We start from the raw sequence: 17,097 nt of genomic DNA, 5'->3' as shown, positions 1-17,097 counted from the left end.
GAAGTATACCACATTAGGCAAGCCACCACGACCTAGTGGCATCATATACCCCAGACCACGCCTTTTGCACCTATCGCAAAAGTAAACAGGAAAAACAACTTTCTGTTAACCACTTCTTTCTAAGTAAAACCATTTACCACCAGTAAAACTATTTACTATCTAATTTCACATTACACATTTTACAGCAATTCCAGAGTTACGCGTAGGAACCACAGCTATTTAAGCACTTTCCTAAGCCGGTATACATGCAATGCATTGCACTTTGACGCAGCCAGTTTCCACAAAAGCAACCGACATGTACATTTCTCACTTAAGGGTGCTATGTTTGTGCATTTTACTTGCGATGTTTTTAGAGCTGTTCGTCGTCACATTACATGATATACCTATACAGTTTAACCCCTTCATAAGAAACATGCGCTGGGCAGCGATTCTGGTCTTTTGTATGAGGTGTCTCTTAAATACGGGGTACCGCATACGCATTTTTTTTTAGACCCCTTCTTCAACGTAGGCACACCGATGTCTCTTACATTAGTGTCCCTTATAAAGGGTTTTGACTGTATTGAAGCTCGCATGTGCTGTTTGCAAAATAGGGTTACAAGGTCAAATTTGTTTCTCCTCTCTACTGGCCCACTGAAGAATAGGGGGTAGTCATGATCGTCGAACTTGCCTGCTTGATGAGTATGTCGACCATGAGTATGTGGCAGCTGAGGGTGACCTCGGCATCAGACTTCTCCTCGCGGGGAGGCGCATCTTCGGGTAGGAAGCTGGGAAGCTGGTCGCAGTCCAGGCCAAGGCTACCAAGCATGGTACCTGCACACAATTGAGCGAGCATGAACGGCAAAACAGTTGCGTGCAGTGGCAGTAGCCTGGGATATTGCTTGTTGAGTACACTGACATGTACACAGCTGTATGTTTGTTGAGTAATGTTTATTGAGACTGCTCGCTGCATCTGTTAGGTCGAGCTGCACGTTGAGCGATGACACACGCAATTGTCAGTATTCCACTCTGTAGTTTGGAAGCTCCCTCATTTATTTCTTTAGTGGTCCTATCTCCTCAGTAGGGTTACGATTCATGGTAAATGTCAGTTGGAAATGCTTGAGCAAGAACTTCTTCGGGGTTCATTACATCTTCTGGCATTGAATCCTAGGCTTCAGGCTGGTATAAAAACCATTGAGTCGAGAGAAACAATATTTGTTTCATGACAGTTTAGAAAAAAACTCACAAGTCCCCCCCTCCCTCCTCCAAGAAACCCCCCCCCCCCCTAAGCACTTCGTACAGATGGTCAACTGGCGAAGCTAAAAATTGTGCTCCCATTGTTCATCACTGGGTTAATCTCGACCGTTAATTAAATTGTTTTTAACTATACTTTCGTCTGTCCAGATCTTTTAATGGGTATTTGCTGCCTGCGTGTTCCCTAATTTGTATTTAGTGGAGCAGTGGCGAGACAATAGTTATTTATTTCTCTTTTTGTAGCACAAGCGTTTTTGCCCGTGGACAACTTCTACATCTTTAGTAGACCAGTGGTGAGTAGCGAGCCTTCAATCCGTGGCACACACACACACACTAGGAGTTCGTTCACACGTAAGAACGGAAGAATTTTGGTTCCGCCTTACAATATACAGCTTTGCCGTAATTATAAAGGTACAGTAATCATAAATACAGGGTAAGCAGTAGCGAACTTGGAAACAAGCACGGACATTCTGACGCCAAGTCACGTGGTTTCATTTATTTTCAGAACAACTGGTTCTAGCTGGTTTTCAGACGAAATGGTTTCATGTTCCCACTGCCAGGCTAAATTGTTCCAGCTGGTTCAGTTTCGAGACTAACTGGTTCCCGTTGGTTCCATTTCCAGTCTGGAATAGTTCCTGCTAGAGACCAACTGGAATCATTTGGTAACCTATTGGCTTCCAGCTGCAGCAAGGTGGTTCCAGTTGTGAAGATCTTAGGCGCACCAGCTACCATTTTGTGGGCATTTTCGTCGCACTGCCGCTCCCTTTCCTTCTCTCGTGCTCTGGTGACGGCACCTGCCGATAGATGGCGCCACACGTGGAGAGGACGCATGTTTTTGGTGCTGCGCATGCTGCAAGAGTCTGCGAGACCCAGCGACATGCGTGCCGGGATGGTTCTCTTCTCCTTGGCCGGCGCACGGTAAGCACATGCTTTCCTTCATCCGCGTCTCCTTTGGGGATAGTCGTACTGTAGCCTGCCTAGGTGCCTACGCATCCCCAGCGGACGTTTTTACGTGTGTGTTAGCTTCAGTACCTTACGACAAGCCAAACAGCAATGCCTAGTGCTTGACGTGGTCTTACTGCGACAAGCCGTACTTGCCAAAGGCCTACGCGTACGAGGTTTGCCCTAACTCTCACTAACAGGCCCAGTGGCCATCGCGAGAGTGCGCACCATAGCCGTGAGGAACTTTTTCCCAATGAGCGTGTCAAAGGTCCCCATTGCCAACTGCGACGTGCTTGTGGCGTCCCCTTTTTGGTGAACGTCCGCGTGAGGGAACCTTTGCTCCCCACGTCCCGGAAGCGGACATTATATTTTTGGTTGGGGTGCCGCCAAAGGCAATAAAGGGTTTGTGTGTGGCTGTTAACATCAAACACTGCCTGTTTTGCCGCACCAAACGCTTAGCTAGTTGAGCGCACGTGAAGCGGTGCGCCACATGTGAGCAGGCGACAAAAACGCGGCTCTGTGGCTGACTAAGCCTGAACTCGCAGTGATCTACCGTTACGGTGAATTACGGTGAGTTACCACACAGTTGAAGCAAGATATAAATACATTTAAATATTTTCACCTGGGGTAAATAATGCAAAGATTTCTAGCAGGTAAAACTGGTGCATGGCGTACATGACCGTTATTACAAAGAAGTGAAAAGAAAAATACTGCACACGCACCAGTGGTGTCCTGCCTCAGCGGATGAAACCTGGGTGTGAGACCAGTGACTTGGGCAGGTCCTTCCTTGGCAGTCGCATCACTTGCAGTGGGTGGTGCCCCAACTTGCACTCCGGATGCGAACATGGAGAAGAGCAGGTTCAGGGGCACCGGAACCTCCAGCATGGTCAGGATCTGTTCACCCATCCAGATCAACTCGAGTCAATTATAAACGTAGCATTCAACAACAGTCCAGTTTGCACGCCACTGACTTCCCAAGGAAAGGAAACAAGATGTGCCCAAAAAACCTCGATATAACAAATTATATAACAAATGAAGGAAAAAATATCCGGTTAAAACACAGTTATCTTCGTTTCAGATGCAGCTTTGTTATAATGAAGTATGTGTTTTACAACATTGTATCAATCTTTTCTCATAAAACGATGAACATGATGAAAGATCACAACCTCAATGAGGTCATTATTGCAAGCTACTTCAGTAACCTGCTAGAATATTTCGGTAAGCTGCAAGCACCATAGCTCCCATTTGCGAAATACAGGTAATGACCCTCCTTGCCACCAGATTGTAGCGTGGTAGGAAGAACTGTTGCCTCAGCTCATATGTTAGCTTTTCCAGCAGCTACACTTTGAAGAGTTCAGTTGAAAATATTTACATAGGTGTAAACATAAACATACTGAAGCAGGGCATGTTATTGGGCCAGTTAATTAATAGATTCAGCAAGACTTAAAACTGCACGAAAAAGACAGGATGGAAACAAGAACACAAACACACTTCGCTTCACGTGTACACCTCTGTTCCTGTTTTCGTGCTGTCTTCTATGCGCATTTTTCAGTTCTGTTGAATCTACAGACACACTCATGGGGAAGCACAATACGCTTATCAGTAAAAACATGCCCGTCGGTGAATATTCTTCTGAGCTTCCGGTTATCAAGTGAATACGGCCATCAGCAAGGAAAAGCCTTGGCCTACGTGTAGCTATAAGCGAAGGCTTAGCCTAACATCTGATCACATAGCATACCTGTAGCCAGTACAGCGCTTGCTCCTGTACTTGCACGGTGGTGTTCTCAAAGCGAGCAGTCAGGAATCCATACATCTGCTTGATGTTGAACCCCAAAGGGCTTAGGTCTGGATCTAGAACTTTGCTGCAAGGAAGAAATCCGTGAGTTAACAATACGAAATGGAGGGCCACTCTTCGCGGCCGCTGCAGAAAGTGCTGCCCATAACATGCGACGGTAAGATGCCCAGTACTCACACATTCAAACGGGAGTAATAGGGGCTAAGTTATGCTAAACAGCACTTTTGTTTCTGGCGTCTACGGTTTATTTCATATCGGGGCAATTTTCATTCAAATGCTTCCATCAGAGCCAACATTGCCTTTAGCAGCCAGATTTGCAGTGACGTCACGCAGTTATCACAATCACTCATCGTAGCCATTATACCAAAAAATAAAATAAAATGATGTCACGTTTTTATCTATGAGTACTGCATATGCTTTGAGAAAAACATTGGCCATTGGTATCAAAAAACTTGATTTTGAGCGTCAGCCTTGTCTGCTCTACTACTCAAAACAGCTGAGGTTTAATAAGAATAATGTCTGTGCCTCTACGCACCACCACCCTGATATGGCTAAGGCGCACCATAGTAAGACATCTTGAACAATTTTCGACCATCTGGGTTCATTTAAGTGCAATTACATTTAAGTACACAGGCGTTCTTGAAATTTCACACACACTGACACGAGGCTCGTGCAGCCGGGAATCGAACCAACATACTCTAGCTTAGAAGTGCGACACCTTACCCCCTAAGCTAGCGCAATGAGTCATCACTAAAATTTAACAAATTTTCTTGTAAGACTTCTTTTCAACTCTTGTTTGTTGGTGGCTCTGTAGTTTAATTGCACAGCGAATGCAAAGAGTTTCACCGAAGCACTCAAGCCCATGCATAGGCCGTCACAGATGCAATATCCAAATCTGGACTGTGCACATACCATTTTATGATGAAGCGACATACCTGAGAAGGATTTTGAGTTCGGAAAGTTCTTCCTCGGGTATTTCGAATCTGAAGGCTTCCATCCAATGTGGCATGATGTACTCCCACACCTGAATTGTAACGGTGAGCATATTTACTCAATCAGCGTGTTGATCGCAAACACATGCACATGCAGCATAGAACAACGCTTATACCACATGGCCGTAACCTTGCGATGACATCTCTTCGTTTCGCAAGTCAGATGGTACATTTCTAAAGGCAGACCAGACTTGAGCAGGCAGGTATGAACCCGCACATGCAACACTTGAGACCTCCATAACTACTATGATGTAGTGGGTATCTGGCCACCCAGATGGTGATGTTTGCATGAAGTAGGCTCAAATTTAAAAATGTGCAACAAAAGTACTGCCTGAAAAGCTGTTTAATATGTACTGCTCAATTGCTAATTGTACTGCTAAGTCTCTCTCTCTCTAAACTTAACTATAATAAAAAAAATGTGTGTAGAAAATGATTTTTTTTTTACTTTTAGGTCACATGTTTAACCTTTTCACTACTGTGAGTATAGTTGTCATGAGATTTTATGATTCCTGACCTATTATGAATGTACACGTCATAAAGAATTAGTCCCTCACAGAACCAACGAAAACTATATTCGTCAAACTTTTGTTTCTTGATGCTCGATGGCTGCAATGGTCCATGCTGGGCTACTATTTTCGTGCCTCGGCTTTCATTTCATAGTATTTTTCCATTGCATGGCCATGCGGTTAAACCACTTTCGAGTTATATTTTAATGCAATTAACAAAATAAATAACCAAATTTAATTGAAATAATGGTACTATTTTATGCTAAAAAAAGATCTCCACAAATTGAGAAAAAATTTTCTTGGTAATTTTGGCAAGTTTTTATTCTTTCTTAGGGTTGATGGATCGCTGAGCTGGATAATAATACTGTACAATTCAGCAGACTACTGTTACCAATTAAGAACCATGCTCATCATACAATTTAGCACACATAGTGCTAACACCATCCCAGTAGAAAAAGAGGAATGTCAAGTCACAAGGCAATGCCACAGCAGCTTGCATTTCATTGTTTACACACATCTAAATGCAGTACCTCAAGATGCCAGCTGATAAGCTGACAGATAAAGTGTAACAGTGCCTACTGGTGCATAGAAAGTGCTAATGCAGGTGACAGTTTTCATTTTTTTTTTTCCATTGGTCACTGCTTTCACAAAAACTAACAAGCAGAACTAACAAGTGACATACTGTTATTGTTACGGTAAGGCATTGGCAAAAAAAAAAAGAAGCTTTAAAGATAGAACGCAGCATTAGTGCATACTTATATAAAAGCTGTTTACATGTTGTACATGCATAGCTTTCTGGAAAGACGGAATACAGTGGCACAAGCTTCAAAACAAAAGAAATCTGCCACTTACATCTCTGTTGATAATGTCATAGGGAACGAGGCAAAGGAGTGTCTTGAACCCCTCCTTTATTTGGTCAGTCTGGCACGGCCAGTTATCCCTGGCAAGAGAAAGAACAAAAGGTCAAAGCCGATTAAGCAGTAACCATGGCAGAAATGCATCGGTGGATGGGGCACCACCATCCCATCCACTGTTGTTGTAGCACCATCCATTTGTTAAAAATAGGTCCATACACGCGAACCTGCTCGGATTGCATTTGCTAGGAGAATTTGGTACATCTTGCCGTGAGCCACCTTGTGTGACCCACATTAACAGGCGTGTGAAATGTGTTGATGTTCTGAGATAATGTACACGAAGTAAAGGGCTAGAAGGGCTATTTTCGTGTTGCGTCTTCATGGCATTGTTGTTTACTAGAACCATGTAGCTGTGACTAACCAAGAAACCAGGACAAAACACGGCGAGAGGAGATGGGCACTAGTGCTTAAACGAAGAGTCAAGTCCCTCAGAACCCCTCACGCCGATTTTTTCTGTCAGCCCTGCTATTACGTGGTTCCTCTTATCTCACCTACTGATCTTTCTACCAGACAAACAGTTCACACGACTGTAGCAGACAGTACGAAAGCCAGGGAAACCAGAACGCGGGATTCTCCATTTATACTGAAGGTATCGAATGCTCACCAATGCCCTCCAACTTGAGCATACTCCGCGGGGTGAGGCAGGAGACAGGACACGAAAACATCGAAGTGGGTGCGCGCAATGTCCATCAGCCAGCCGTGGATGTACTGCAATGACAACGGTAAGACCACATGCTTCAGTGCGATCCTCACTGTGAAGAAGTTGCATCTGACACAAAGAACGCCAGGCCTGCGCGGAGAGCGCTGACCAGCCGCAGCGAAAGCTGGAAGAGCGCCATTTCTGAAACCCACAGCAAACTCTCTCGAAGCTACTAATGCAAGCATGTTTGCAAGGTACCCGCCACTCCATTAATTGATTTGGTGACCAATCACAATGAAGAATTATGGCAGAGATCTTTGTAACGGGTTTGAAGCACTAAACGACCCCTCGTTGTGCAATTCATATTGTGTGATGCTTGGTTACACAATTCGCATTCGGTGAAGCCCGGTTGTTATTTTACACATTTAGCACGTTGTATTGGGCATGTTAGTGTGCTTCCTCCACGAGGTAATGCTTGCAGAGAGTTTTTTGGGCGCAGGAGTTTCGAGCATTGGCATGGCTCAGCGGTGGAATACTGGGCTGGCACCGAGCGGACTCAAGTTTGAACCCCCTTCTATCCCAGGTATTTTTTCTTGTTTCACTTTTTTGTTTTCTTAATTCATGCGATAGCAGTTATGCGCACCGGTGGCAGTGGACAACTACAGCAACATTGCTGTGATCACATAACAGCTTTCACAGTAAAATGGGTTCACTATATTAAACATTTGTTTTAAACATATGTTCGTAATCTAGTACGAACAATGTGTGATGGCAACACTTCATACTTCGACAAATCATTACATTCATGTTCTTTACATGAAGGTATGACTTTATTCAGTACTGCTGTGTCAATCGAGTGCATTTATTACTTTACACAGTTTAGGTATTAACTGCACTGCTGGAGGAAAAAGTCAGAACACTATTTTTGCCTTTTGTCACTACCACGAAAGGAAATCAGAAAAGTATACTTGACAAGATGAAATAAGGCTGAATTTATCTTGAATGCAACAGAACAAGTCTAGCTTGAAACAAAAGGAATGTTTGAACACCTAGTGGCTATCACCAGCAATAGTAGACGAAGCCTATTCAAAAAATATGTTTTGTGTACCTATGCCATTGTCTCAGTTCAAAAACATATAAACATGCAAAGACTTGAATAATTTCTTTGGGCATGGTCAACTCACAATATAGCAATTTACACTAGTCCAGGCTTATGAAAAATCGACTTCGATTTTTAACAAGTACACAAGCACAGTAATCTGGTATAGTAAGCAAGTGGCAGATTATTTCACCAGGCAGCGCAAACCAACCTAAAAAAAAACGACTGGTAAAGCAGCTGAATACTTACTTCGGTCTTAAGCCTTTCTAGCGAATTTCCTGTTTGATCTGCAATGACAAATTTTAGAAATTTTACAAATCACGCGCAAACATTGGCCTATAGGATGCGCACCATCGGGCAGGCAAGCAGTGTAGTGGAACCACTGGAAGAGCATTCCCAGGAGGCGGCCAAGGGTTTCCTGTATAAGGTAGACCAGCAAAACTTAAATCTAGAGACATTTATACAGCGTTCAAAAAAAAAAAAAAAAAAAAAAAAAACGCCAGGTCTACGTGTCCCAGCGAAAGCTGGAAGAGCGGCCTTTCAGAGGCTTTTTTAAACACCATTTGGGTAACTGCTACACAAACACTTGCAAGGTACCCACTACACCCTAAATCAAAATTTTTCCATAGTAAGAAGGCATTCACTATGCCATCCTTCGTAGAAGTGTGGTACCCGCCACACCCTTGCAAGCAATTCTGAGCAATTTTTTCATGCTGTGGCTGACGACGATGAAGAATTACGCCTAGCGCTATTATAATGGGGTCGTACCATTGAACGACCCACTCGTTACGCAATTCACACTGTGACGCCTGGCTGTTCCTTTGCTGTTCTAAGCGCCCTAATACACACATAACAAGATTCCTTTCCCGACATGAAGCCTGCCTATGGTCAGTTTGCAACGGAGTTCCGAGCACCAGCGGAGCTCAGTGGTAGAATACTGGAATGGCACGCAGAGGACCCGGGTACAAATTCCATTGTGTCCTTGGTGTATTTTATTTAGTTTTTTTTTTCTAATTTTGTGCGATAGTGGTTTCGGACACCGTCGACGGCGGAAAACTACAGCACACGCGACCCTTGTATCTCAAAACAGCTTTCGCTGTAAAACTTGATACCATTTTTATGACAAATAATGGCACTAGGTGCCAGGAAGAAGGTAATACATATATTGTCACGGGGTCGTGACGACACAGTATATTTCGATTCCATTTCTATTATGCATTTATATATATTATGTGAATTCCATATTATTCCTGCCAACTTTAATTTTGTCACTCTATCTGACTCCATGCCTTCCTGAACTGCATATCTCATCTGATCACATGCATTTTGCCATTATAAGTGACCATGGGTTATCTGTCCTATGCACTATGTGGACAGTCCAGGTCCATTTTCTACTCTTAATGACTACCGAGATTACGGCTAACTCCGGTTTCACAATGAATATTGCAATGCACTTTGCTTAACCAATGCTCAGTGCTTAAGAAATACGACTTCCTTGATGGTACATCGAGCAGTTATTTCTTGATACTTTCTGCGGTAACTGCCGCCAACGTTATATAAAAATTGAGGCCCCTGGACATCTAATAATTAGCTTAAATACACCTTCCAATGAAGAATAATGTTGCTGCAATGACTAAACACCTACTGTTGACACATGTTCTACACTAAAGGCTTGAGAAGATATTACTACATATACTATTTAGCCTTTAGCACATCAGCGTTTGGAGAGTTGAAGTGGCAAAAAGTGTCCGAGCTGGCATGAAGCCAACCAATTCTTTGTAAGAATCTTACTGTATCTGCTTATGTAACACTATCACTGTTGGGTGATGCTACATACTGTTTTTGCTAGGGCTGCCTGTCAAGTTAATTAGGAATAGTTAATTAAATATAGTAATTAGAGATAAGTGGTAATGCTTAGTCATTTCTCTCTATCACACTTTGCGGAATGCCACTATTTTTTGGTATTTCACAGTTGTTTCTCAAAAAACACCGCAGTTCTGTTCAGCCGTCAACTTGTACAACACTCGTCAAATGCAGCAACGAAAAAATTCAGAGCCCTTCTGCTGCTGTGATGATAATAGCCAGGACAGATGTGACTATGATTAGACTGGTAAAGTGAATATTGCCATTTTGAATTTATGTATCATCATTATTGATATAATGAGCAAATAAAAAGAGATGCACTCAAAGATTTTGGAGGTACTTTTGCATGTGATATGTATTACCTCGTCAACGACATCTAACGGCAGCCTTGAAACAAAATGCTGCAGTACATAAAAAACCCCATTGTTTCAAAAGCACAAAACGGCATGAAGCTCATTTCTTTAGCCATGTAATTTTGTCCTTGAGGAAAGATTAATCCCTTCGTTCTGCCATGTCAGGGATATCATAATTTTAATGCTGACTTTCTATGCCATGCCCATATTGTTTTTCAACGCAAAAATGCCGAATTAGCCTAGTTAATCGATTCACCAAAAATTGTTCTGCATGCCTTTTTTCCATGAACACAATCCACCAGAATCGAGCTAAATACAGCTTTGCTTTTAAATTTATGGAAGTGTGTCAAACAAATTACGGGAGGCGTGTTGTCTTCGGGTGTGCAGAGGCCAACCAGGAGCCAGACGCCATAGCGGCTCAGCAATTGCCGCTCTTCCTGGGCCATGCATTCCAGCGATTCCTCGGGGCCCTCCGAGAGTAGGCCACCCAAGCGTGAGTGGCGATCGGTTGTCGATTCCTTTCCCGGTACGCCGCCTTTGTCTGATGTGGGCTGGGCCTCCTTTAGAAGACTGCATTACAGGTGGAGGAGAGTGAATACAAAGTTTTCAGAGCAAGTTTACTGTGTTAACAATCAGTTTTTGCATCTTATTCGTGATTGAGCGATAGATTAGTGAATTGCAAATTGCTAAGCACAGAGCTAATCGTTCAAGTGTCATAAGATTATCATGATAGGGAACTTTATGCTATTTATTACTACTAACCTTCTTTCATAAGAGATCTCTATGCTATCCAAGGTATGTATATAAGGCTGCCAATGATAAAATGCTGCCGGCCATGCAGGTTAGCCTAACCCCGCCTTTGCAACATCACAACCACCACCACCACCTTGAACAGGGAATGTCGCTCGTGTGTTTTGACAAGTGCACTTGTTTTTGTCAAGGCAGCAACTTGGGCAAGGTTGTGTCCTTGACAAAGGCGTGTCCACTTGTCAGAACAATGGCTCCAGCCGCCTGCCATGTTCAACGATTTCTCATCATTTCGTGTCTATCCTCCCGTGAACATTTGTCTTGTTTGTAAGCATGCTGGTTACACCAGGAGTGCTGTCGCTACTGCATTTGCCAAGTAATGTGCTAATGGCTTTAACTGGAATCCCATATCAATGCGCGATCCACGGTTTGGTCTGAATAACCATGGCAATATTTCATTTCTAAGCGTGCACTCCTCATTGACTCAAAACATGAAAAGTTAGGGCTGGTCATTGCATGTACTTGTTTCCAGAATCTATAGTTTGTGTCATAGTGGCATAAGTTTGACTTACATTACATTACATTACAGCTATCATTAGCTTTAGCGGCGAGATTTGAAGCAACATGACACAATTATCACGAGCAACTGCTCATAGCAGGCACTGCACTAAAAAAAAATGATGCAATTCTATACGTGAGCACTACATCCAGCCAATTGTTCATTATACCCCATTACAACACGCGGAGCAAGCATACGAGCTTTGTGGTTGTTGCACCCGACCTGACAATGGCCTCAACGAAGTAGAGCTGTGTCTCACGATCCATGCTCCAGGGGCTCGGGATGGGTCGCAGAGCCACGTGTTGGCTGGCACGCTCATTGTTGCCGGCGTGCTTTCCCTGGAAGCACTGGCCGCAGTAGCGGATGGGCCGGTTGCCGTTGAAACTGGCACACTCCATGGAGAAGCAGGTCACGCTGGCCGACTTCTCACGACCACTGCAGTTCTGAATGCGAGGAAGGCCTTTTACGTTTGAGAGCATACCGTACTTCACATAATCTGGCGCAGTGTTACGACGAAACTAACACGAGATTTATGAAGAATTAAGCAAGTTGAGAATTAGAGCTCAGAGCACAAGCTTGTGTACATATTGATATCCGATGGTTCTGCTTTTATACGTGCATCGTATGAACAGACTTCCTTGTCTTTGTTTCTCCACACGTAACAATACAGTGCCGTCTCGTCCATATCGTTTTACTGCGAACAACTGTGCAAACCAAAGTAATAATAATAATTGTTGATGTTTTGTGCGCCAAAATCGGAGTATGATTACGAGGTGCACAATAGTAGGGGGGCTTCAGATGTTTTGGCTTCCTGGGGTTTTTTAAACATTAACCTAACATGGCATTAACCTATGGCATTTTCGCCTCCATCAAAAATGCTATCTCCACAATTGGGATCGAAACTGAGACCTTTGGGTCAGCAGTAGGGCATCGTAGCCCCCGTACCATTGCGGCGGCCATGCAAACGAAAGTGGTCCGTTAAATGCAAAAGCATCGATGAAAAGTGCATTGATATTTACTATGTCCCACATACATGCTGGAGCACATTAGATTCTATGTGTGCGGCAAGTGTAAATTGCATGTGTAATGTGTTTAAGTTAAAGAAATTAAAGAAAGACACCAAGTGTTTGCTGTCGAGGCCAGTGTGTCTAGAGGTAGCAGGTTGCCTTCTGTTAAACTTTTTTCCAGAATACTTTTTGCCCAGTTCAAATGAGAGTCAACAACAACAACAACAACAACAACAACAACAACAACAACAACAACAACAACAACAACAACAACAACAACAATCATCATTATTATTATTATTATTATTATTATTATTATTATTATTATTATTATTATTATTATTATTATTATTATTATTATTATCATTATCATTATTATTATTATTATTATTATTATTATTATTATTATTATTATTATTATCATTATCATCATTATTATCATCATTATTATCATTATTATTATCATTATCATCATTATCATCATTATCATCATTATTATTATTATTATTATTATTATTATTATTATTATTATTATTATTATTATTATTATTATTATTATTATTATAGGAGGCACCACATGTTTAAACTAATTGACATTTTGTATTTGAGTTTTTGGCATACTTGGGATTCCTTACATTATCTTCTGTTCACATAATTGCATTGAAACTGCATCTAAAGAAAAGCCTATTTTTCAGGTCATATATGTCTCTCACTTACATTTTGTGCCACTGCACAACATGCACCACTTGCATAATTTATTTTTCAAACCCAGACGCATTGTGCCACATGCACTGCATGCGGCACAATGCAGTAATGAGAACTAGCAGACTGCTAGTTGTCTGCTAGTTCTCATTACTATTACATCTAACAAACAAAAATGAGCCCTTGTAATTACCCTTTTTTCTTTCATGCATTGTATATATATATTTTTTCCAAATCAAGATACAATGTGACAAATTTTAGAAATTAAAATAAATTTTCAACATTTTCACCAGTTTTTTATAAAGAACATTAAGAGTAAAAGTCAACAGTGGCCACATTTAATTCCCCTCTCTTGCAACATGCATAGCTTACCTTATTTTCGCAGTGAAGAGAAATTTCCTGCATCGGCAGTAGTACATCCATCAGGTGGTTTGGGCCGTGTTCCCGACGGATCTGGTCGGCGCACCCCTGACACACGAAGAGGGGTGGTGGCCGCTCCCCCGACGCAATGGCAATGGAGTGATCGAGGCACATCTGTTCACAGAAAGAAAGTGGGGCCAGTAAAGCACTGTGCAACCATGACTTTGGTACTGTACTTTACCGTAATGTGTAGCACGTTTATCATACTTCACTGTGCCTCGCCGTGCACACAGAAAAAGAAATGGAGATATAAAAAGAGAAAGAAAGAAATAGAGAGAGTAAACTTGAGAAAGAGAGACATGAAAGATAGAGAGACAAATAAAAGCTGCAAATAGATAAATGGAAACAAACAAGAAAGTGATGAAAAAATACCAGAGCAAGCTAGAAAGAAAATAAAGATAGAAGAGAAATAAAGATTGAGAGAAAAGAAACAGAGAGAGAAAGAGAAAGCATACCATAGCCAGGCATACTAAAGTATAGCAAGGAGGTGGGAAAGGAAAGGGTGAGGAGGATGAGGAAAAGATGACGCATAGCATAGCCATGCACGGTATAGTATAGCAAGGGGTATCATGTATAGTATAGTATAATTGTAGATAGGAAAGAGAAGTGAGGTAGAGGAAGGAAGGGTGGTAAATAGCACAGCCATGTATAGCAAGGGCTGGGAAAAGGGAGTGCGGGTGAGGAGGAGGTAAAGGAGGAACAAACGCCACCGGCTCTGTCGATTCCTGAGTCCTTGCACCGCTAGTGTGTGGCTTCCTCAATTTTTTTTCATGGCACGAATTTCAGCTCCGGGTAAACGCGCGGCATGGCTCTGACAAACACTGCACGTTTACCCGAAGATGACAGTATACAAACTCGCCCGAATTGCCGCATTAGTACAAATTTCAGGTGATGCAAATTATTCACGCAACCCAGCAAAATTCGTATCGCCGAGGCTTTAGTGTACCACATAAAAGTTTTGACCAAAACGACAATGAAGATTCTTGTTTGTGCATTGAAAACAATGACAAAATCAAACACGTCTGTTCTCCAAGACTTGTGAAGTTGTAATATTCATAAGTCCTTTCTCACAGAGCATCAAAAGATATGTTTGTTGACAATTCCAGTATATAGAAAGAGTAGCTTCTCACCTTGTAGGCTTCCTTGTTTTCTATGCTAACACAACTCTCCCGTTGACACATCAGTGGCTTCCAGCCTGGGGGAAAATGTCAACGCATTCTCAGATTATTGTGCAAGTCACGTTTACATCCAAATGGCTACTAGGGATAGCAGACTAGCGATTCCGTTCAAATTAGGTACACAAGAAGCACCGTTATAGTGATGGAAAGTATTTACAAAATTATAAACGACAGCATTCTGTTCATTGAGTGTGATGCTGAGCTACATAGCAAAGTACATAAATCAGGGAAAATCACAATGTTTTACCAACTAAAGAACTTATTAATTGCAGTAATTGGAACACCTTTTAAGGTAAAGCTTTCATTATATATGATCAAACATGCTTGCAGTAAACAAGAGAACAAATATGCAATAAACCTTCCTTTCACTTTCATTAATGTACTGTAGTAGTCCTGAGGCTTATTGCGCACTTGTAAGTGCTCAAAAAGAATGATTTTGTTCATTGATCAGTGGCTTATATGCCTGTCACAAAAAACTTATCTGTGTCTCGGCCAGCAGAATTTACAGCCACTCTGTTTTTTCCTCATTTTAGCCACACACACTTTCATTCGATGGTGAACATGAGGAACGCCAATTACCAATCATGATGCAACATCATGCAAATATTCTGTGAAACAAAGATTGTGGTAGCGGGGATCAATGCACGAAGACGAAGTTCAGCAAAAGAAGAAAGCGTGTGTTAAAATTCTACAATGTATGCAGCAATTCTCGACATCAGTGTCCCCGAAAATGATGTACCTATATGACGTCGAGTTTTTCTTTGCGCAACATCGAATTTGTGCAAAGGCATCGCATCCTTTTTGTCAAGAACCTAGTCCTTGTTGGAAGTGATAGATGGAAACATAACATGCTATAGAAGTTGCATGCACACGAATGAGTGCCTCAGACAAGCTGGCCAACGTTTTGGAAGCTGGAGCTACCTTCATCAAATGTGCCCCATCATCACTGGCATGCTAGGCTTGAAAGGCTTGGTCACTTACATCACACCACACGGTATCAGTGGAGTTACTTGTCATCTGAAAAAGAAACTGAAGGAGGCATCATTCAAGTTTCTTCTTTTACCGATGTAAGTACAAACAGTTGTGATGTCAATGACTAATTCTTTCAAAGCTAACATGCCAATGATGTTGACTCCCTTTTAGTGGGAATAGCTTCCGCTATCAAAACATAGGCTAGCCTGTCTATAGACTCCTGCTTTCCAATCTGCGGTCATCAGTGTTTAACAGTGCGCTGCAAACATTGGAGAGCTTCGACAAGGGCGTACAGCAGAGAGACGTCTTACCAATGGGGCAAGATCCTGACAGGGTGTTAAACAGGGAGGCAGAGGCCAGGGTGAGACAAGAGGATCACCACAGGACACAGAAGAAGAAAAAAGACACACATACACACAGCTGAATGGAATACAAACACACACAACACTCTCTTTAATTTCTCTTAATTTACTTATTAAACAGTAAAACTGACAAAAGGGTACGACATTCTGAAAACTCGAACATAAAAGATTGCTGCAAAATGAACAACTGCTTTAGAATTAGAGTCACAAAGGGGTACAAATGTGCCACTTATACATAACTTACAGCCATTTCAGGCATGTTTTACAAATACACTACGCACTTATATGAAAATTATATATATATATATATATATTTTTTACATTATTTCCATAAGCTCATGGCATGTTTTACTCTGTTTGCCTGCAGAACTACTTTCAACCACAATTATGTACTTTTTTAGAATTCATTATAGCACCCTTCATTAGCTGGTGTTCTGGAAGGAAACAGCTACTGCTGCCCGCAGTACAAAACAATAAGTGCTGCACTGAGCTAATGCCATTAAAAATTAATATTAAAACAACTTTTACCAAATTGTTTCTACTGCATGATGCCATCAATTTTTAAAATAGACATGTCAGGCATACGTTTCTTTTTACCTGTACAGACTTTGCAAGGTTACTAGCAACGTAAAATTCAGACAAGCATCTTTAATTTGGTAACTCCACAATAACAAAAAGAAAGGAAACGACAGCTGCAGCATTACAAGTCAAATATAAATGTTCCGTCACGAAATTTGCACATTTTTATATAGCCTTCATTTGTTATTTTAAGGCCCACACAATATTTATGCAGTCCAATTCTTTTTTTTTTTTTGT

The 17,097-nt window shown here is 41.8% G+C and overlaps 1 protein-coding gene across 2 annotated transcripts in view; it reads right to left on the bottom strand.

Moving 5' to 3' along the window:
• The window catches only part of LOC119168293 (protein unc-79 homolog), a 101,901-nt gene that overhangs the window by 70,145 nt on the left and 14,659 nt on the right, over positions 1-17,097 (bottom strand). For both annotated transcript variants that reach the window (XM_075867139.1, XM_075867140.1), the window contains 13 exons: positions 16,231-16,245; positions 14,900-14,964; positions 13,722-13,883; positions 11,863-12,083; positions 10,694-10,904; positions 8,470-8,536; positions 8,368-8,405; positions 6,984-7,087; positions 6,318-6,405; positions 4,903-4,991; positions 3,911-4,034; positions 2,895-3,066; positions 668-810 (listed from right to left, as the gene is read on the bottom strand). In XM_075867139.1, coding sequence (XP_075723254.1) covers positions 668-810; positions 2,895-3,066; positions 3,911-4,034; positions 4,903-4,991; positions 6,318-6,405; positions 6,984-7,087; positions 8,368-8,405; positions 8,470-8,536; positions 10,694-10,904; positions 11,863-12,083; positions 13,722-13,883; positions 14,900-14,964; positions 16,231-16,245 — 1,499 coding nt within the window. The remainder of the gene's footprint in view (positions 1-667; positions 811-2,894; positions 3,067-3,910; positions 4,035-4,902; positions 4,992-6,317; positions 6,406-6,983; positions 7,088-8,367; positions 8,406-8,469; positions 8,537-10,693; positions 10,905-11,862; positions 12,084-13,721; positions 13,884-14,899; positions 14,965-16,230; positions 16,246-17,097) is intronic.

Source organism: Rhipicephalus microplus, chromosome 6 (assembly GCF_043290135.1).
Source record: "Rhipicephalus microplus isolate Deutch F79 chromosome 6, USDA_Rmic, whole genome shotgun sequence".
Classification (NCBI taxonomy): Eukaryota; Metazoa; Arthropoda; class Arachnida; order Ixodida; family Ixodidae; genus Rhipicephalus; species Rhipicephalus microplus.
This window is presented reverse-complemented; position numbering and strand designations above follow the sequence as displayed.